This window comes from Candoia aspera, chromosome 2 (assembly GCF_035149785.1).
Source record: "Candoia aspera isolate rCanAsp1 chromosome 2, rCanAsp1.hap2, whole genome shotgun sequence".
Classification (NCBI taxonomy): Eukaryota; Metazoa; Chordata; class Lepidosauria; order Squamata; family Boidae; genus Candoia; species Candoia aspera.
Genome location: NC_086154.1, coordinates 22,048,144 through 22,071,225, shown reverse-complemented (window position 1 = coordinate 22,071,225; position 23,082 = coordinate 22,048,144). Strand labels below are relative to the sequence as shown.

The 23,082-nt window shown below is 42.6% G+C and overlaps 1 protein-coding gene across 4 annotated transcripts in view; it reads left to right on the top strand.

Moving 5' to 3' along the window:
• FHIT (fragile histidine triad diadenosine triphosphatase) overlaps positions 1 to 23,082 on the top strand; it is a 1,201,403-nt gene that overhangs the window by 1,034,795 nt on the left and 143,526 nt on the right. For all 4 annotated transcript variants that reach the window (XM_063296411.1, XM_063296410.1, XM_063296412.1 and 1 more), the window contains exon 5: positions 8,428 to 8,496. In XM_063296411.1, coding sequence (XP_063152481.1) covers positions 8,428 to 8,496 — 69 coding nt within the window. The remainder of the gene's footprint in view (positions 1 to 8,427; positions 8,497 to 23,082) is intronic.

Below are 23,082 nucleotides of genomic sequence, written 5' to 3'. Positions count from 1 at the left end.
ATTTGATTTGACTCTACCTGGCCAAAATTGCTCTGCCAAAATTTCTGCCAATGAAGCATTAGTTTGTTGCAAATGTGGGTTCCCTTCTTTTGATTTAAATTCCCACAAATGCTTCCATTAGATTGGGGAAAGAACTAGCAACATCTGATACTTCCCCGAATCATTATCACAAATGAAAGGTGCCATTTTTAAGAACATCTAAGAATTTTTACAAATTCCACCCCACCCCCAACTCAGATATGGTCTTCAGAGCCCTTCCAAAAATTGTAGCTGAACTATAAATATAAATACTCAATAAACAGTGCTCAGTTAATTTAATCTGAATTAAATTTAGATTGAATTGAAGCAAATTTAGCTTTCATCCTGAAGACATCAATAACTTCCGATGCTGAACAGTGCCCAAAAGTAATGCACAAACCATGGTTTTCTTTCTGGTTTTCCTGCTGTATGCCCTATATGAAGTTATAGGGAAAAGAATCTCCTATAAGCTCTTTATGGTTTCTTGACTATGTCAACTTTGCCCAACATATTGTTGAGATATTCCTAAGTGGTAACAATCCTATAGACTCTCTAGAAAGCTTTGTTTAACCAAATTCCCCCCTAAAAATTTGTACCCCCTAACAGAACTCAGAAAGGATTTTTCCTTACTGTTGACAACTATATGTTTATTTTTGGATTTCTTCTGTTAGTCTTGTTCTTTTAAAAGTCAGTGTTCCACAGGACTTGAAAGCACAAAATATCAGCATGAGGCTTCTGCTGCTGGCTGAAAGTAATATAGCCAATCCTTTTGCTTGCTTATACAGTATATCATTAGCCATCTGCAGGCCTTCATTCTCTATTGCTTACAGAAAGGGCCTATGTGCAAAGATAGGCCCTGCCTTTCAACTATCCTTCCTTCCTTCCTTCCTTCCTTCCTTCCTTCCTTCCTTCCTTCCTTCCTTCCTTCCTTTCTATCTGAGTGAAGTGATTTGATTCTTTCTGTTTCAAGAGGCTGCATGGTTTTGTGTTTTTATTCTCTACAGTGTTTGTAGGGGAGAATGTTGCTTGAACGGAAGGCAAATTAGAAAGAGGCTTATGCTTCCCTTTCCCAGATGTTTGCCTCTGCATGGCACTTATTACTCCACTCTGCTGTTTTGTCTTATCCCTTTCATCCTTATTTTCCTCCAGAAAGCAAACAAAGAGAAATCACTTGAGATGTAATTGCTTCTTGCTGTTCTCTCCTGGTTCTATTACAGGAACAGTAGGGAGAGTTCAGTTGGTTATGTATGTTCTGTTCATAACCTCAACAAACTCTACACACACACCCTCAACCTAGGACCTCTGCAATCAGACACCCACTGTTTTTATTGATGGTAGATAACGCTGATTCAAAATACAAGACAAAACAAAAGCCACCAAAAAGGCCGCATAACCCATTTGTTGTTTAAATAAAAGAAATGGATTTTGTTACATCACTCTGCTTTCTGTAAAGAGCAGTGGTGAACCAACTGTGGAAATGTTTTCACAGGTATTAAGGTGTTCATGTGCTAAGATAAATATGTTGTCATTTAAACAACAAAGTTGGGTGTTTGCATTTTTCATTACAGCACCAACTTTTGGTAGAGAGACTGAGTCAGATGTGGCTTTTCTCACTGCCTACCACATTGATTGATAAATTATTTGCCTCTTGTTCATCAGGTTTGGGCTTTGCAATAACCACACTTTTGATAGATTGGGTACTATCAGGCTTCTGGTCCAAAATAGGTACTCTAGTTGATATTAAAACCCTCTGATTCTAGATCTGCAATATTAAAGAATTACTTAAAGAATTACTTAAAGAATTAAAGAATTCCGACTGGCGGGGTCAAGGAGCCTTTTCTGCAGTTGCCCCCATGCTGTGGAACATCTTGCCCCCTGAGGTGAGGTTGGCCCCCGCTCTTCTGGCCTTCAGAAAGAGCCTCAAGGCCTGGCTATGCCAACTAGCTTGGAGGTCTGAGAGTGATAGGCAGCCCAGGGGTGGTTGGTGGTTTAAGACACTCTCTCTGCCTTTTAGTTTCCCTCTTTTATCTTCTATTTTTTGTACTTTTTCTATTTTTATAATGGTTTTCTATTTTTTATTTGTAAGCCACCCAGAGTCACTTTTATAGTGAGATGGGTGGTGTATAAATTTAATAATAAAATAAGTAAATAAGTAAATAAAATAAATATAATTCCAAGAAAATAGGAATCACCAGCTATAAGTTATTGTCCTAACAGTCAGGAACCACGCTGAGACAAGGAATAGGTCTCTAGTGTTTATTACTGCTACATAAGACAGAAAATCCTAACAAACTGAAGAAGCGTGGGAAAAACCCAGATAAACCCCAGAAGTCAAGGCGGGTCTGATCTGTGTCTCTTTGAATGGCTGCTTAACTCCTCAGTACTACGCATGCGTTTTTCCCCCTGGATAGGGGCCCCCTCCTGCTCGCCATCAGTGCTCATGACAGTTATTCTGTTTGTTTGTTTTTTTAAATATACTATGATAAATGTATCATAGAGGCTAAGTTCTTCCATCCTCTATTTATATAAAAGACCAAATAATTATATTGGCTGGTGACAATTTCATTCATTCTACTTCTTGGGATTGTTGGAATTTGAAGAATAAGAAATAGAAATTTACTTTTAAACATCTTGACAGACACAGACACTAATGATCCATTAGAGGCTGCAATCTACACTTAGTAATGTATTTGGTAGAGAGGTGCCTCCCTACTCCTTCGCAGCTGACAAATAGCTCACCCCATTACTCAAACACTCCGATTTCTTTCCATATCAAAGTTATACCTGAATCATAACCTAGAAAACAAGATGTGCTTTTTGAAAGCCACCCCATCAAATTAGGGGCTGACTCCAAGAGAAGCTGCTTGTATCACTTTGTGACATGTTGTGGATTTTCCTTTATTTAATTATACATTGGGGAGGGATAAGTTTCAGATGCAGAAGAATTGTTCATCTTTCCTCCCCCCTGCCCATGTGTAACAAAATTCTCCTCTCATGCTTGGCATTGCACTCCTCCAAGCTGTGATGATAAAACAGGATTGTGGACAAAAATGGGAACACATTTATGACCTTCAAGCTGAAATGGCATCATAGATTGAACTGCGAGGAAAACACATCCTTAAACTCTGTGGGCTACCTGGGAGCTGGGGATAAAACCCTTTTACTTCAGGTGATTGGGAAAATCATGAAACTGTGCACTAATGAACAGTAGGACACTCGGGGAAAGGGAAAAAATGGAATTACAACAGCTACAACAAAATTAACAAACACATTTCTATTGGGTTTCAAACCAGCAAGCTTATATTTATAAGGCAAGAGTTATAGCCACTGTGCTATTATAGCATTCATGGCAAAGTGGCTCTGAAAACATTAGAAAGAAACGGGGCAGTAAGAAATTATTTTTTTTGAGGCTGTTTGTAGTACCTGCATGTAGGTGCATTTGATGCTTTAGCCCTGTGTATATAAACTTAACCTTACCTGGCACAGATATATTTTATGCATATTTACTTATTTATTATTTATTAACAAGATTTATAAAGGCATCCAACTCAAACAGTGTGATTCTGGGTGATGTACAGCATGAAAAATAAACACTAAATCGGAAAAAAATAACCCTTACCATATTACATTAAACAAATACAATATATAAACACAAAATATAAAATGGCAACCAAGCAACATAACAGAACAAACAAAAGGGGACTCTTGTTCAACTGGCTCTCTGGTATCTGGGGGAAGAGACAGGTCTTAACAGCTTTCCTAAAGGTGAGCAGAGTTGGGGCCTGTCATGTGTTTTGTGTGAGAGTCCAAACAGGATTTGCTGAAGCTGCTTAGAGTCAACTTGGCAGGAACAGCTTAAACAATATGCATATGTGCCCTTAAATACCATTGATTTCAATGATAGTTAAGCAACTTAACGATGTACTGTAGCCTAGCTATCCAGAGAAGGAGCTCCAATTTATCATGTAATGTATGGGCCAAATGATGAACTAAGGGTTCCTCAGTGGCTTCTAATTTTACTACCACTTTTACAATCAATATATAAGCATCCCTTTATCTTCTGTTTTCCTCAATGAATCTTTAATTTTCCAAGTAAGTGTGCAGATGAGGGCCCAAGGGTACCAAAGAGTGGCTTTTAAGCTTGCATTGTGGCTTCAAGCAATATATCATCAGGGCAATGATGCTGGGATGATGTATTACACCAATACATCATAAGGGCACTATCGCTCTTGTGATGTATTAGTATAATACATGATCAGAACACTATCGCTGATGTATTACTCAAAAGAACCATTTTTAACCTTAAAAAAAAAAAGAACATCTTTACCTTCATTTGGCAACTTTACCATAGTTATTCCAAAAAGTGTAGACAGTAGTGATTATAACAACAGATAATAAAATATTAGTCTTCTAAGGAAATTTGGAAAAAACAAAGAGAACTTCATTAACTGTGCCCCAACTGAGATGTATTTATATTCCAATGAGCAAATGGCCTTCATAAGTTGACCTTAGCCCAGCTGGGGCAGACATTAGATAACTGGATTTTACCGCTATATATATGGAGCCTAATACAAAGGTTTTGCCTGGAAAATACCTGACGAACTGTGGCCTCCAGCCAGAGGAACAGCCGGGAGATAATATTTGGAAATTTTGGGTGTGTTAATTTCAAATGCAAATAGCACCCTCTTCTGTTTTTCTGCTTTGCAAACTGATAGCAGGTATGGTGATTCATCCAGCCAAGAAGGAGAAATATATACTCTGGAATAGAAATGCCAATTTTTTGAGATGGGGTGGTATGCAAATCAGGTCTGATTCAACCTGAATACTCCCATCAATTCAGTAAATTGATCCACTTCAATGTGGACATATCAATCAATTCAGATAATTGATTGATATGTCCACATAATGGAAAAACCTGGTTCAGTTTGGATCATTGAACAGACATATGTGTATATAGAAAAGGTCCAAATGATCCAAGTCAATTTAATACTCTTGAGTTGTTTGAATTAATTTGGAGCATCCAATATTTTTATAGGCTTAGTAGCATCTAAGACACAGCTTCATACTTCGGAAGTGTTTCTGAACTTTAGTTTGCCCCCAAATACATACTGTAGATGGCAGCTGAAGCCAAAATTTTATTTTCCCACTTTTAACTTCTTGTTGTATATTTAAGTTGTAAGATTTCTTGCCCCAAGAGTCTTGATTAGTAACTTCTTCTACACCATTTTGCTTTGGGGCAACAGTCTTTTTGTATACTGTATGCAGATATATCTCCTCTGAGGGTGAGGCTTGATTCAGTATCTTTTATCTGTTTTCCATGAATCGATTTTTAAAAAACGTTTGCAATGTATTTTGTAATTGTTTTTAATCATTTTTCCTGTTGTAGTGTGCCACTTTTTGCATACCTTGCATTTGTGCTTGTATTTTATGTGCTTATATATATTTTTGTGTGTGGATTTTAATAGAAAGAATTCATTTTCTACATAGGGAATTAATGGACACACATCTTACACATGTGCACACATTGACACAGACACAGACATACAGTGAGTATTCAACACCTACACATAACCATGGCTCAGTTCATACTAGACTTTTCATACCTTTACACAAAACTGTGATTGGGTCATTTGTGATCCAGTGTATTGTGGGAAACCAGACATTATTTTAGCATTTTATATGAACATAATATTAAGCCATGAATGGTGAAAGGTCCTCTGTGCAAGCACCGAGTCATGTCTGACCCTTTGGGGGGACACTGCTTTCATGACGTTTTCTTGGCAGACTCTAGCGGGGTGGTTTGCTATTGCTTTCCCCAGTCGTCATTTTCCCCAGCAAGCTGGGTACTCATTTCACCAACCTCGGGAGGATGGAAGGCCGAGTCGACCTGAGCCGGCTACCCGAGAATCCAGCTTCTGCTGGGATCGGACTCGGGTCATGGGGAGAGTTTCAGTTGCAATACTGCTGCCTACCACTCTGTGCCACACAAGGCATATATTATTAAGCCATACTATGGTTTATATTATGGAACCCAACACAATATATTATGTGATGTGTTTTCTAACCAGGGTTTAGGTTTTAATGTCATGTGAACCAGCCTGTGAATAGTAGGACTTCCAACACATTCAAAAGGAGCGCTTCCCAAGGGCATTGACAGGAATGAGTAATGTTTCTTCTTGAAACATCAAAATATAACCTCTGGAAGGCTTGGAGTGGCTGCTTCAAGAGCAGTGAGCATATGTACACTCACAGACAACAGTTGTGCTAGGACTGCCAGCAAAGCAGTTGTGCTTGGATGGGCACATGCAGACAATGGGAGTAAGCAGCTGTGCTGAACCTTAGAAGAACTCAACCCTTTCAGTGCTTCAAGGAGATGCACTTTGCACGCACCACTGAATTTTGCAAAGTGCTTCTGTCACAAGGCCTTATGGTAAAACTCATTTTTGCTTACATTTCAATCCCGTATTCCCTACCTGGTGCCCTTTAGCACATGTGGGCACCCAGCTGGGGAAGAAGTTCCATTCAGATATCTCTGGGAGCATACTATAGGGCCTTTTGCTGGAGAGCCTTTCAGGCAGTGATGGGCTGCCGTGATTGATTGAGTGGTTGATTATGTGCCATCAAGTTGGTGCCGACTCTTAGGAACTACATAGGTAGATTTTTATTCACGATAATCATGCCATTATTTGTTGGATTTTATTTTATTTTTTGCTTATTAGCTATCAATTGTGGTGCTGCGGGTTAAACCGCTGAGCTGCTGAGCTTGCCAATCGGAAGGTCGGCGGTTCAAGTCCGCATGACGGGGTGAGCTCCTGTTGCTAGTCCTAGCTCCTGCTACCCTAGCAGTTCGAAAACATGCAAATGTGAGTACATTAATAGGTACCGCTTCAGCGGGCAGGTAACGGTGTTCCGTGTGGTCATGCCGGCCACATGACCATGGAGGAAGTGTCTACGGACAAACACCGGCTCTTTGGCTTTGAAACGGAGATGAGCACCGCCCCCTAGAGTCGGACACGACTGGACTTAATGTCAAGGGAAACTTTTACCTTTACCTTAAATTGTCCTAAGATTGGAGGAGGGCTCTGACAAGGTTCTCATTCTGTACCTGAGAAGAGGCAGTCTGGACCTGAACCATAGCAGGCACACAAAGCTAAAACTTTCCTGTGTCCATTCTAGGAGAATAAAGGCTCTTGAGGGCTCGTAGGTTAGGGAAGAGAGCTAGTTTGGTGTAGTGGTTACAGCGCCAGGCTAGGATCCGGGAGACCATGAGTTCTAGTCCTGACTTAGGCACAATCCCAGCTGGGTGACCTTGGGCTAGGTAGGTAGCAAGGGGGATCCTATTCATTTAACCCCCCTCCCCACACCCTAGATTGTTCTGAATCCTTTTTTTGGGGTAGTTTGCCAACCTAGCAGTTTGAAAACATGCAAATGTGAGTAGATCAATAGGTACCGCTTCGGTGGGCAGGTAACGGCATTCTGTTTAGTCATGCCGGCCACATGACCACAAAGGAAGTGTCTATGGACAAACGCCGGCTCTTTGGCTTTGAAACGGAGATGAGCACCGCCCCCTAGAGTCGGACACGACTGGACTTAATATCAAGGGAAACCTTTACCTTTACTAATTATCAGCTGTATATTGTATGATCTACTGTATATACTTTGAGGAAATTATAATTGTATATAAGATGTTGTTATAAGCCACTGTGCATTTTGAAGATTTGACAGCATACTACTACTACTACTACTACTACTACTACTACTACTACTAGACAATAATAATAATAATGAATTCATCATCTTGTTTGTCTCCATCAACTTTCTGTTCTGTGTCAAATGTGGTAGATAAATAGGGGGTGTCTGCATCCCTTACTTGTAAACATTCAGAGTGGGAAATTACTGGATTAGAAGAACCTTGGCTTAGGTTGATATACATAGAGTCCCTTTAAAGTCCAAAATGAGAAATGTTATTCTGGTAGACTACACTATTCTCAGTTAAATGAGTTTATAAACATCTTGTTTGGAAAATAGTCATACTTATCAATTTAACTTGATAGCTGTGTGATATTCTGTCATTTCCATGACAACTGAAACACAGAGTGACAACCTGTAATTCCACAGCAGCTTTCAGCATTGTCTTAAAATCCCCCATTGCCATGGAGTTTCTCTGTCTTTCATACACTTCAGAACTATTTTTATTTACTTAAGTCTCTGGACCATTGTTCAGTTGATTAACATGTATAAGCTGCTCCCACAAAGATGCTTCCCTAGGTTAAGATGGCAAAGCAAAATGAGCTTTAGAAAAGGGATCATTAAAAACAATAACACCACAAGAAAGAACTTGAGAATATTAAGAAGGATCTGTTGCATTAAAGGCTTCTGGCTAACCTTGAGTCTGATTTCATTTTTTAGCATTTTCATGTCCATGTACTTCCAAGAAAGGCGGGTGATTTTGACAGAAACGACAACATCTATGATGAGGTAAGTCTGAGCTGGAGAGGTCCATCTGCTGTTTCATTTTCAAAGAGAAAGTTTCAAATAATGGGTTCACGAAGGCATTAATCCAATTTTGTTAGATAATGTAATGGAATTAAGATAAATATTATACACTTTAATTTAGTAACTGCCAATTCCAGGACTGCTTCACACTTCAGAGCCGATCCATCTGGTACAAGGATGGTAACTTTTCAGTAGTGGTCTTATAAAATTTGTAGCATGTTCCAGAATGGCCCAAAATGGATGCCAATTTGTTTCTTGGAAGGAATGCTCCATGAGACACCTCACGGTCAAATCTCCTGAACTGATGACCTTCTATCATAGCTGTTCCTTATCTATGATGTATTGACTGTCTGCTGATGGCAACTGTGTATCCATAATAGGATCAGAACCTGCAAAGTGTCACAGCCATTAGGCATTTCGAGTGGCAGATCCTGGGAGTTATAGTGACATTATTTTTGATGTTCCTCCAGAACATCTTGGCATCTACCCACAGCTGGGGGAGAAAGTGATATGTTGTATGCCATTCAGACTGTCACCGCCCCCTAACAGACTTGTATCATAAAGTGGAGGACATTAGTCCTTCTTCTATGTTAAACTAAGGGACAACACTCAGTACAGTGGAATAAGAAGCTGTGGCAGCCTCAGCCAACACAACTTCTTGGACCGGTTCTGCTGCACCTCCAACTATCTTTATAACTCTTAGTCTAGTGCTTGAAGGAAGAAAGGGGAGTTCACCCATCACATCAACACTAGCCTGCTGAAATCTACACAGATGGTGGAGAACAATAGAATGATGGATTGCTGTGATTTAGCAGCCAAACTGGCATCCAAGAGGGCCTGGTGCAAATCTTCAGTGTAATGCGATTAGTATTGCTGAGCCTTTCTATCTTATGCATGGAAGAAAAGCTCATCCCTTCCCAAGGATGAATTATGTAGTGTAAAACTTTTAAACCGGCAATGATATTCAGCAGGCGATGTCCTCTTCTTTCCCTCTGACATTCAGAGACACAGCAAGAAAATCACTTAGGGAAAGATATTTTGACTTAGCAATCTCATTCAGTGCATTATGCTAAATCATTTTGGCAGCACAGGAATACCTATTAGGAATCATTTTCAATTTTGGAAGAGATGGAAGAAGTGCCTCAGCATAAGAGTTAGCAGCTTTTGGATTTCCATTTTAGTCAAGCTGAACCAGCGAATGAAAGTACATTCATAAGTTGATTCCCAAATACTCTGTAAAAGAGCTTGATCGAACTTTGACGGTCACATATGCTCTTCTTAAGCCAACCCTCTTTAGAAACAGGAATAAGGAGGATAAACATGAGTCAGGCAAATTCTGCCTCTCTGTTCTCCAAAGAGTTTCTTAAAAATGAATTTCCAGTTACTAGCGAATGGATATTTGCTTTCATTGATCAATGATTTTGTTAAGCCATCAATGCTGTAGCTATTGAACCATTTCTGAACAGACTTAAAAGATATTCCCTCAAAATGTTCCCTAAATCATTTCTATAGAATGTCCTCTCAAATAATGTTGTGCAACAGGTACTGCTTTCTGTGAAATAGAGCCCTTATCATCAAGGATTCTGGAGGAAATTTTCAGAAACAAACCTGGAAACAAAAATCAGTTTGGGCTACCATATCTCAGTTGACAGCCAGTTTGGTCTAGTGGTTAAGGCAATGGCTAGAAACCGGGAGACCATGAGTTCTAGTCCCACATGTGATGGAATGTGTCTCTGAAGGGAGAGTTGATAGGATGGACTAGGAAACGCTGCTGGTTCTCAGGAAGGAGGGAGCACATTCCAAGGAGGGGAGTAGGATAAGAGAAAACACATCCAGAGCTGGAACATGGGAAGACTAAGAGGTTCAGAGTAGCCACACCCTAGAGCCTCCCAGGCTATTTCGCTTTAACCTAAAAGTACAGTAGCTTTAGTCTGGCAAGATTCTGTCTATACGGTGTGAGCAAATAGAGAACTGAAGTTTGACTAGATTGATTCTTTGCAGTTCTTGGGCTGAGTCTGACATGCCTTAGGCATGAAAGCCAGCTGGGTGACCTTGGGCCAGTCACTTTCTCTCAGCCCTAGGAAGGAGGCAATGGCAAACCACTTCTGAAATCTTGCCAAGAAAACTGTAGGGACTTGTCCCGGCAGTCTCCAAGGAATGGACACAATTGAATGACACACAAAAACAAAAATCTGGGTTGTATAAATCTGAAAGATTACTAGATGTCAGAAGAGCTGTCTGTTTCACTCTTCTGCTGCCAAGTGGGTATCTCAATTGTTGAAGCCCAGATCTGGTAGCACTAAATACTGTATAGTTCCTTATTAAAGGTCCTAGAAAGGCTCTATCCCCTATATCCAACTGTTGTGTCTTGAGGTCTCCTGTGCACCATTCTATCCACTCAAAAGTCTACTGCTCCAGATCACAGTATCCAAGATCACAGTATCCAAAGAGGAGGCAGATACAGCAGAGGTTCCAATCCTGTCTCCTCCTCATTGGGCGGCTTTATGAGCTAAGATGCTGGAGGGGCAATATTCTGGAGGAGTTACATATTCCAGCACTCTGAGAGTGAGATGCTCTCAGGTGAGATGCTGTCAAGGCAGTTTCACTCTTCTTCAGGTATGGAGTGAACTCACCTTTCAGAGAAAATTGCAGAGGGCTTTAGCGGTGGTTGGTTGGTTGGTTTCTTTTGCTTTTTGGCAAAAGCCTGCTGGCTATTTGCTTTCAAGATCTGTTGTTGTTGTTTATTTGTTCAGTCGCTTCCGACTCTTCGTGACTTCATGGACCAGCCCATGCCAGAGCTTCCTGTCGGTTGTCGCCACCACCAGCTCCCCCAGGGACGAGTCCGTCACCTCTAGAATATCATCCATCCATCTTGCCCTTGCTCGGCCCCTCTTCCTTTTGCCTTCCACTCTCCCTAGCATCAGCATCTTCTCCAGGGTGTCCCATCTGACCCCTTTGCTCTCTTGGACTGTTCTCCAACCTGATCATGCAACATTGGTTTAAAAACCCACCACTGATGTTGCTCCAGCCATTTAGTGTCCTAACCCTTTCTGGTTTCCCTGTCTGCCAGCAATCCTCCTCATTTTTTAAAGTCAGTAGCTATGCCTCAGCTCTTCTTGAGCTCTTTCGATGTATTGCCTATATATCCTTCCAAACAGTCCTGGGAGAAGAGGAAATAAATTAATAATAAATAAAATAAACAATGAGAGGGCTGGCAGAAGAGCGGGTTAGATTTTCCCCCTTTGACCTACATAAAATCCCTCAAAAATACTTCTGAAAAAATAGAGTCCAAGCCCTGGTATTTGCCCATACTTTATTCTCTTATACATTCTATGACACTAAATGCAAAATAATCAAAGAAATACCTATCTGTCCATTCTAAATATTACGTGTCAAATAAGATGAATCAGACTGTTCCAAAGGTCTAACAATCTATTGATTTCTAATGGTTGTTGTCATGTGCGCCGTTTCAATGTATTTGATGCATCGTAACGTTTCGCATGTCATTAATTGGATGCGTGTTTCATTTGTCTAGGGAGGATGGGAACGATTATATTTTGGCTTTGCTTTGGAATGTGTTTGTGTTATCTACTGAGCTCAAGGTTACTTTCCCAGGCTAGCAACTCTGACGATTGCTAGCACCTGTGCCGGGCGGGGCTGTTACGAGGGAGGCGGGATACGTTTGAAGCAAGGGTTTAAGTTTGTATTTGGCGCGCTTTTGCTCATTCTCAGCTTTCTCTGTATTTGCTTTTAGTACTCTAATAAATCAGATTTCATTTAGCATCCTCTTGTGAGTCTGAGTATTTGGGGCTAGGGCAATCATTACATAAAGCTGAGAATCTCAGTTCCTAACTCCGCTGGCCCCTGTCCAAGGAAGACAAGCGTCTAACTTGTGAGGGAGAGAGCCCGCGATGACCGAACCCGAAATCGTGATGATGGAGGAAGGGGAACCGGACTTGACCGTGAGGCCGTCCGGCCGACCGTCCCAAGGAGGGGAGCTGTCCGCCATCAGAGAGGAGGCGAGCTCCGGGTCGGAGAGCGAAGCCGGGGGGCTGAAAACGGCCCCGGAGACCACCGTGAATTCTCCGGGTGAGCTGCTCACCTGGGATGAGACCCGAGGAGATGCCACAGCAGCGGGGGGCCCATCCTGGAGGCAGAGATACCCCTTATCCCCCAACGTGGTGCAGGTGCAGCCAACGGAGGGCTCACCCACTCCGGATCGAATCAGAGTGCTGGAGTCGAAAATGGATTCGTTGGAGGCTATTCTGAAACAGCTGAGCTTGGATGTAACCTCGATGCGAGAGCTCCGGGAAGAATCCAGCCAGAGGCATTCAACCCCTTCCTCCCAGGGGCTGACCCCGGAACGGCGACGGGTGGTGCGGAGGCGCGAAGGGGACCAGTCGGTCCAGATGGAAATCGCAGCATCGCCCGGGCGATCGCCCCGGGGCCCCGTGCCGCTCCGAGTCAGGGAAGCACCAGCCGCAGCAGCACCGGTGGTGGGGCGCAGCCCGGCGGGAGGCGGCATGCGAGACTTCCCTGTCAAGTTTGATGGGGACCCGACCAAACTCTCGTTCTTCCTGACGAATGCGAAAGCTTATATGGAAGAATGGGGGGCGGTTTTCCAATCGGAGAAGGCAAGAATCATCACCATTGCCACCAAACTGAAGGGGAGGGCGGCAGACTGGTATGTCCAGATGTGCCAGTCGGAAGCGCCTGAACTGGAAAATCTCGAGGAGTTCCTCTGGGCGTTGAAGCAACACTTCGAGGACCCCTTAGCAAAGGAGAGAGCAAAGCGAGCCCTGAAGGAACTCAAGCAGGGGTCCCGATCAGTGGCCGATTATGCTTTGGAGTTTAAAGCGCTAGCTGGGAAGGTGGATGACTGGTCCCAAGCAACCATTATTGAGCTCTTCAAAGATGGCTTGAATACCGAGGTGCTGCGCTGGTCCCTGGGGAGGGACGACCCATACACGCTGTATGAGTGGATCCTGCTAGCAGGAAGGGCTGAACATGCCCAAGAGGTCTTTGCCCAGCGGAAGACCGCCAAGTCGGGGCGGGAGATGAAGCCCAGCCGCACATCGGCCACCGGGGGAAAACCGGGACAGCGACCCTGGGACGAGGAGCGTGAGAAGCGGTACGCCAAAGGATTGTGCCTGAGATGTGGTAAGGAGGGGCATCGAGTGGCAGCATGCCCGAAGGCAAAGGTGGAGGAACGGCCCGGAAAACCGCCGGCGAAGTCCCCTGCGTTGCCAAGGAAACAGAAAGCTGCGGTGGCTGAGACCGAGGGAGACGATGTGATGTTCTACGAAATTGAAGGGGAGACCGAAATCCCGCAACCGGCGGGAAACGCCAGCCACCTGCTCTAAAGGGCGCCGCTGGGCAGGTGGTAGAGGACGGGCGCGAGCCTCCAGCGGTGAGTGGCACTTACCGCATACTCATGGTGAAATTGAAATTGGGTTCCCAAGTCAAGACGGTGGAAGTATGGGCCATGATTGATTCGGGGTGTTCCCGGTGTCTGATGCACCCCGACGTGGTGGCGGCTTTGGAGCTCCCCACTTTTCCCCTACAAAGACCCATCGCATTTACTCAATTGGATGGGTCCATGGCAGGGGGCAAACCGGTCACCCATTTTACAGGGCGAGTAGCCTTGCAACTGGGCAGTCACCAGGAAGGGTTGTCTTTTGTCGTGGCTCCCGTAGGGGGCCCATTGGTGGTGTTGGGGGTACCATGGTTGGTGCAGCAAAACCCCCAAATAAACTGGGTCTATCGGACCATCACATTTAGGGATGGGTTTTATCAAGCGGCAGAGGGGAAGGGTGCCCCAGAGGAGATGGTGGGGGTTGCGGCAGCTGCGACTCCGCCTTACCCGGCCTCTCCTCTGGAGGGCTTGCCGGCCGAGTACAGGATGTTTGCTGATGTATTCGGTGAAAAGGAAGCTGACCAGTTGCCCCCCCATCGAAAGACGGACTGTGCCATAGAACTGCTGCCCAACACTCAATTGCCTAAACCAAAAATTTATTCCATGACGCAAAAGGAACTGACTCTGTTGAGGGAATTTGTGGACAAAAATTTGGCGCGCGGATTCATTGAGCCGGCGAATTCACCCGTGGGGGCGCCGGTTCTTTTCCGCCCAAAAAAGGATGGGACATTGAGACTTTGTACGGATTTCCGCGGATTAAATGCCGTCTCAATTTCCAACAAATATCCCTTGCCATTGATAAAGGACATGTTGTCACATCTGGCCAAAGGCAAGATCTTCTCTAAACTGGATTTAAGAGAAGCCTACTATCGTGTACGAATCAAGGAGGGTGATGAGTGGAAAACTGCATTCAATTGCCCGTTGGGAGCCTTCCAGTATAAGGTGTTGCCGTTTGGGTTGGCTGGGGCCCCTGGGGTATTTATGCAATTAATCAATGAAGTTTTGCATGAACATCTGTTTAAAGGTGTACTGGTGTATTTGGATGATGTATTGATTTATACGGAAACCATGAAAGAGCATGTAGCTCTGGTAAAGAAAGTCTTGTGTAAACTCAGATCTGCTGAATTGTATGCAAAGCTATCCAAATGTGCCTTTCATCAGACCCAAATTGACTACTTGGGGTATAGGATTTCTGATAAAGGTATAGAAATGGACCCTGCCAAGGTGCAGGCTATCATGGACTGGGAGAGTCCCCGTACCCGCAGGCAACTTCAAAGTTTCTTGGGGTTCAGCAACTACTACAGATTATTCATAAAGGGGTTCGCTGAGATTGCCTTGCCCCTAACGGACCTGCTTCGAACAAAAGGGGTGGGAGATACTAGGCGAGTCAAGAATCCCGGAGCGTTGTTGAGGTGGACGCCTGCTTGTCAAACGGCGTTTGAGCGGCTGAAAGCAGCTTTCGTCAAAGAGCCCATTTTACAACACCCTGATCCCTCAAAGCCTTTCGTTGTACAGGCAGATGCCTCCGATTATTCTATTGGCGCATTGTTGATGCAAAAAGACGAGGCAGGATGCCTCAAGCCCTGTGCTTATCTATCCCGCAAGTTCTCTGAAACTGAGAGGCGTTGGCATGTTTGGGAAAAGGAGGCATTTGCAGTGAAAGCTGCATTAGAAGCTTGGCGGCATCTGTTGGAAGGGGCTAATCACCCCTTCGAGGTATGGACTGATCATAAAAACTTGGAGGCACTTAGTACCCCTCGAAAACTGAGCCCTAAACAAGTTCGTTGGGCTCAATTTTTCAATCGATTCAATTTTCAGTTCAAATTTATTCCAGGGAAAAAGAACTTCTTGGCTGATGCCTTGTCAAGGCAACCTCAAGACTCTGGGGCGGCGCCAGATGTGGTAAGCACCCTATGGTCGGCGCCCCAATTGGGCATGCAAGCTGTGACGCGAAGCCAAACGCGCGCGCAACAACCGCCCACCACAAGCGCTGCTCAGCCAAGCTCTTTGTCAATTCCCTCCCAATTGCAACTAAAGTTTTTAAAAGAATTGAAAACGGATACTTGGTTGCTTGCGAATAAAGACAATGTTACTTTTGACAGAGGCTTCGCTTGGAAGTCCGACCGCCTCTACGTTCCTGAAAGCCTCAGAAAAGACGTGTTAACACGTTCACACGATGACAAACTCGCAGGTCACTTCGGGTTTGTAAAAACCTTGCACCTCGTTCGGAGGCAATTCTGGTGGCCCACATTACGTAAAGATGTCAAAGACTACATTGCTTCCTGCACTGTTTGTGCAATGTCCAAGCGCAAGGTGGGCAAGCCCCAGGGGCTGTTGCAGCCGGTAGCAGCCCCCTCTTCCCCTTGGGAAGAAATCTCCATGGATTTTATTGTAGAGCTACCACCCAGCCAACGCAAAACGGTCATTTGGGTGGTCAAAGATTATTTCTCCAAACAAGCCCACTTTATCCCCTGCGTGTCCATTCCGTCAGCGCGTCAATTAGCCCGCCTATTCCTTGTACACGTGTACAGGCTACACGGATGTCCCTCCCGCTTGATTTCGGACAGAGGTACACAATTTACCTCGCAGTTTTGGCGGGCGTTTCTCAAGCTGTTAGGCACGAAGCAAGCCCTCTCCACGGCTTGGCATCCTCAAACGGACGGGGCCACTGAGGCGGTTAACTCCACTCTAGAGCAGTACCACTCTAGAGCAGGCTAGGGCAATCATTACAGTTGTATATAGATTAGTTGATTTGACTGAGGTCTTTGCAGGTCTCTTATAATGGTCCCAAGATTTAGTCTTTCTTATTAACCTTTCTCTGAAAACCTTTCTTTCTTTTTCCTTTTTTTAAAATACAAATTCAATTACAAATGAATTAGTTTGCTCAAAAGTGTTACAGGTATATACAGATTATCTTAAAAACCAAGGTGATGTTTAGAAATCTACTAATATGGAAATAAACATATCCACAAAGATTACTGAAGCTAAATTAATCTTTTCTAAATGTGTATAAGTTCCTATCTTATTTTGCAACATTTGGGGGGGTGTACCCACCAGTTCGGAATCTTTCTCATTCGATTAGTTTTGTCATCTCCGTAATGTTGATTCAGTTTCGGATTGAATTTTAGGTATTGTTTAGCTTACTATAATTTCTATTTTCTCCTCTTCTGTAAAAAAAGCAGCCACAGCAGCAGCAACAACAAAAGACAACTGTCTGGTCTTAGATCTTACTATCCTAATATGTTAACATCATTCCTTTCCAGTGCCTATGGATTATCTAAGCAATTTCCAATAATAATTCACATGTTTGTGTAGCTATGCTTCCTATCCAGGGGTACTGCTGCACAAAGACCTTGTTAAATTTTCACTTCTTCTATTCTCTCAACCATGCATCACTGTTACCAGGGCACAGATATACATATTCATGCAACCTCCCTTTCTGCAGGTAGTTTGTTTGAAGAGAAGAAAAATCCTTAGATCAGAAAAGGGGTTCAAAATCTTATCTGCTTCTCCAACCTATTCTCAAATTATGCATGCAGCCTGAAAGTGAAAATGGAATCAGCTGGAAACATGTTTTTTGATGAGATTCTGTGTGAGTTCTTCCCAGGCCTAAACTGTAAATATGGTGAGATTATCTTTACAGGCAGTGTTTTGCCTCTTCCATAATAGATAAAGTACTGGGAGCTTCATCTCCTACCCAATTGGAAGATACTGGTGGTGTAGCTGTATCAACAAAGTTTTAATACTTTGCTTGAAATTGGTAATTGATGCCACTTTTAGAAGGAGTATCCATCAGCTTCTCCATTGCTGTGAATATTGACAGCCTTATTAGCAGCACCATAACAATAAGATTGGCAACGCCCCATCTCATTCTTCTTTATTTCCATCCAGATGCTGCCATTCTACAAGAGAATCTGTGGCTACTGGATCTGGGCTTCCAGAATCTAGTTGACAATTAGATGGTAGCAAAGGCATATAGGAAATCCTAACCATTTGCTGTCATCCAGTGGTTGTCCTTATATTTGCAGCCAAGATTGGTTAACTTGATTATTTTGATTACATGTTTTCAGTATGTTATCAAGGTCTTTAAGGCCTACAATAGTTTGGGACTGTGTAATGTTAAATATTAGTGTAATATCGATCCTTGTACCCCAGATACAGGAGCCTTAAGAAAGTAGAACAGCCAAAGTAACTCATATAACAAGAGAAATCATTATGATTGGGGTAGGCCACACCACAGTTAAACTGTAGGAAAGAATTCAGGGCTTGTTTGAAAAGGGGCCAGAAGGGATAGCCACCATCAATTTGCAGTTGAGGGTTGGGTAGGAATGGAAAGAAAATAGGAAATGGTTTTTCTTTTTCTATTTGAGGAAGAAGTCTGGGAAAAAAGTTTAAGTGTCATAGCATCCTCTACTGATGAAGAAAAATATTGCAGCTTTTTAAAGGAAGAATTTTACTATCACCCCATTTGGTAATAGTAAAAATAATAAAATTTAAAAGGAAAATAAAATAAGGAAAAATAAAAAGTGATCCCACTTGCTTTAGGCCAGCTAACAAACATTGTACATCCCTTGTTTATGAAGGCAGATTACTGTAATAAAAGGATTTGGTCACAAAAATACTTGAGAAAAGAGTGACAGAAGAAATCTTCTGGAATTTTCCATCCATATTTTCTACAAGGTTTCTAGAAGCAAAGGTTCTTCAGAGGTCTCAGAGAGAAATCCATGAAAAGTTCTCCATATAGTGAGCATCAAATTCCCAGTTCTCTTTGACTTCTCCAGATGTTCTGGGAGGTACAGCCATCAACAAAAAAGGTCCTAGGCCATTTCAACTGGGGCAGTTACTGTTGATTTTAATAGCTGAAGTATGAAGCCCATGCTGACTGTATACAAGAGTAAGTTTAAAAATAACTTTAAGATAGAAGACCTGTCCCTTCCAGGTAATGGTAACACCATGTTGGTTTTTCTCTTCCATTTCCAAAGGAAAAAAGGGAAAGAAAATGTAATAAGAAAAGGAAAAAAGGGAAGCGGATAACCCACAAGTCTCTTTCTGCAGGCAAAGCCTGGCCCTCTTGATTTTACTAAAAGCCAATGGAGCAAATAACTTGGGAGCTCAGATCTTGGGCCATTAGTAAGTGCTGCTGGAATTGAGAGGGTGAGATAATTGTGAGAGAGTGGCTCCAAAGAAGCTTATCGTAGGAAATTAAAATGAATCAGCTATATAAGTCACAGCTGTTTCTAAATTGCTGCTGGATTTTTTTTCTTCAAAAGACTGCTATTATTTTTCTGTTAAACTAATTATTTTGTATTGATTTTCTTCTGAGAGAAAAATTGCGAGCATGACCTGGAGTCCAGTATGCTCTGCTTTGCTCTCCTGTAACTCTGAGAAGATGAAACTGCCATGATACTCTGAGAATGGGCAAAGCCCAGAAGAAAAGAAAAGGAAAATGTTGAGGATTTCTGAAGTCCACACAATGTTTGTTCTAAATCTATGACTGCCCTCTTGATAGAGATAAAAGTCAGTTCTATATTGAGAAAAAGAGGAAGCACAGTATGTTTTTAATCCTATTAGGGACTGCTACTTTCTCCCACCTAGCAAGAGAAACTCTATACATCATTGCATCTCTGTGCCAGGAGAAGGCATGCTATACTTTTTTTTACTGGTGTACAGTAAGTAAGATGCTGGGGCCCTACAAGCAGGAGAGGTAGCTGTCCATCCCCAGAGTTTACCGCTAAAAGTGAGAATTGTTCTATTTAGTATTCTGGAATTGATATATTGTTATCCTGGATCTTAATCTTGGGTCTTGGGTCTTAATTTTAGGCATGTTTGTGTCATTTCAGTACTGCCCAATTATATGACTGAATATAGAAGAAGATGACAAAGTTTGTTATTTAGTCTGTTTATGGTTCTTTGGCAGCAATGTGTGTCCTATTTTGCAAACCTGGAAAAAGTTGGCCTTTCATCTGGATGGGAATTATATGTGAATGCTGCCTGCTGTGAATTATTCACAAAAAGGAGCAAGGCACTGGACCAAGAGTGGGGAGACCCAGGGTCAGATCCACCTTCTATCACACAAGGTTATAACAGAGAAAAATTGGAGAAGGGAACAGAGTGCTGTGTAGCCCACCTTCAGTTCCCGGAGGATATAAATCTAAATTAACATTATAATCATACACATATTCTGTGGCTCAGTTTGTCTTCTCCTGAGTTTGGTATACAGCTACGCAAGTGCCAGATTTGTGCATCAGACAGCCTGGATCCCTGCCCACTTGAGCATATGGCCTGAGTTATTTCTCACTTGTCCCTGTCCACTGCAGACAAGGACAATGACAGGATCAGCATCAGTTCCAAGTCTTCCTTGATTATTTAAATAGCACATGAAGCTGCTGCTACCTTGACTTGCTAAAAAACCTTTAGCCCCCATCTTAAGACACAATCCTGTGTCTACATTGTGGGGGTTGTCTTGCCTATATTGAAATGAAATACTACTCCCAACTTCAGGAAACACTGAATGGGCTTCAGAAGCCCAAGCTAACTTATCTTGAGAAGCCATTTCTGGCTTTTGAAGAGAAGCCCTTGAGCTCCAGAACAATCTCAAGCACAGGCAAGGTAAAGGAGGCCTCTGAGACCCAGCCAGCATTAATCCTTTTAGCAGCAATTTGTCTTGGGTAAGTTGTGGCTCCTTACTGCTAACTCCTTTGCCAATGACTTGCCATCAAGGACATGCAAACTGCAAATGCCTGTCAAGTCAAACTAAGGCAAGCCAAAGCCTGCAGCAGGGACCAATAACTCTTCTGCAGGGGTACTTTGTCTTTGTTAAGAGTAAAGGCTACATGTAACCAATCACTTAAGAGCCAACACTTTACATGTTTGAGAGGGAAAGCCTTGTCAAAAGCTTCCTCTGATCCAGGCTGGGAAGTGAAAGCCAAAGCATTTGAGGAAAACAGCATAGCAGCAAAACTTGGGGTAGGTGGGGGACTGATGGAAATACAGAGAGACAGATGGGCTGGAGGGCAATTAGCTGGCATGATGATATGTAAAATGGCAAACCAGCTCTACCTTGATGACAAATTTGAGGTGTAGAGGGCAGGAGAGGCACAGGCAAGTATGCTGATGCTTAAATACAGCCAAGCATCCTTTGGTTGCTGCTCCTCACATTAAGGAATGGGAACATTTTCAGAGTGGGGTGTGGCTATCAAAAAACAAATACACAAAATGACAGCCAGTCACGTTTCATCGTCGTCATTATTATTACTGTTATTGTTTTGAATGTATTAGCATGATGACATTAGCATGAAAACAAGGGAAAGGGATGGCAGTAAGAGAATCGTGTTCCAAAGCAATGCTGAAAAAGCTCTCAAAAGTGAAGTTGCTGTTCCACATTCTTAACAATGTTCATGTTTTTTAGCTTTGAGCCAGTCTTTTTTGTGACCATCTCTTTCACGGTTCTTCGATTTTCTCCTCCGTAGCCAGTGGATGGCTTGTTTAGGTGAGCCACTGGGAATTTTGGGGATCAGTTATCATCCTATGAGACATTGTTGGATGGAAAGGATCTAGTTGTCTCAGGGATCTTTTACTTTCATTTCTATGTTTTATTTCAATTTCAAACTTGTCCTTTTTATTAGGTATGTAAGGGTGTATATGTATGCATGTATCTATGAAGGTCTGTATCTCTCTCTGTGCAAGTGTATATAATACATATATAATCAACCTGAATCAGTCCGCCACAGGATGACAGCCTCCTCATTGAAAACTATGGATTATAATCTACTATGCTGCTCTGCCTTGGGTTGGTAGGTAGATTTTTTTTCAATTTTGCAGATTAGGACTGCGAGAGATTGATTGCCAAAGTCACCCAACTGGCTTCCATGCCTAAGGGAAGACTAGAACTTTCTTCTTCCTGCTCCTAGTCTAGCACCTTAACCACTATACCACACTGGTTCTCATCTGTCTCACAATAAATAAATAAAAATCAGGAGATCAACTTCCCATGACCAAACAAATCATCTGGGAGATACCTGGATGATGTATTTATTTGCATATCCAATTTATTCAGCACCTTAAGCCAGTTGATCTCTAGACAGTTGATAGTATATATATAATAAAATAAACCGATAACACTTTGTTATTTATTTACTAAATTTCTAGGCCACCCCGCTCCAAACGATTCTGAGAGCTTCACATAATTGAAAACAAGAGTACCATACAAATGAAAATATCCATGAAACAGGGATTGTTCAGGGAACAAAACCATCCTTCTATTATCGCTAGCAACTGGTGTAACACCTCTGCTCCATGAACTGCACTGGCTCTCAGTGGGCCTTCTGGCACAATTCAAGATGCTTGTTACCACCTATGAAGCCCTCCATGGTGCAGGGCCTAATTATTTGAGGGATCATCTCTCTCCCGTAATGTCTGTCCATCCTGTTTCATCTGGTAGAGTTGAAATGCTTTGGTTCCCATTGATTAAACCAGTGTTTCTCAACCTTGGCTGCTTTAAGCTGTGTGGACTTCAACTCCCAGAATTCCTCAGCCAGCCACACAGCTTAAAGCGGTCAAGGTTGAGAAACCCTAGATTAAATAGTGCCACCTGATGGGACCTATGAAGTGAGTCTTCTCTGCTGGGTGCCTGTCCTCTGCAACATTGTTTCATTACTGCATGTATGTTTGTGTGTTGGGGTTCTGTATTCTTTTCTTTAGGTTTTTGCTTTTTTTTTTGTGAGCCACCAAGAGTTACTTTATTTGCTTATTACATTTATACAGTATGGCTGCCCAGCTCAACCAAATAAACATCCCCATCTCCCCGAGGTTCATATATTCTCTACCCTGGCCTCATTCAGATGAGTTCTTAAAACCTAGCTCTTCCCCCAGGCTTTGGGCTAGGTTGGGTGGCAGCCCCTTGTGGAAATATATATTGAAAAGGTGTTGGTTTTACTCTTTCCAGATGTTTCACTGCCTTCTTTCTTTTTTAAATTTTGTTTTCAATATTGTATGCCACCCGCAGTCACTATGGAGTTGGGCAGCCTTCGAAATTTGAGAGATAGATAGATGTTCAGTATAAAAAAATTAACAATAGATATAGTAAAATAAATTGCTACCATAGTAATAAAAGCCATATCGGCAATCTGACCAGCAACTCTACCAGCATATCC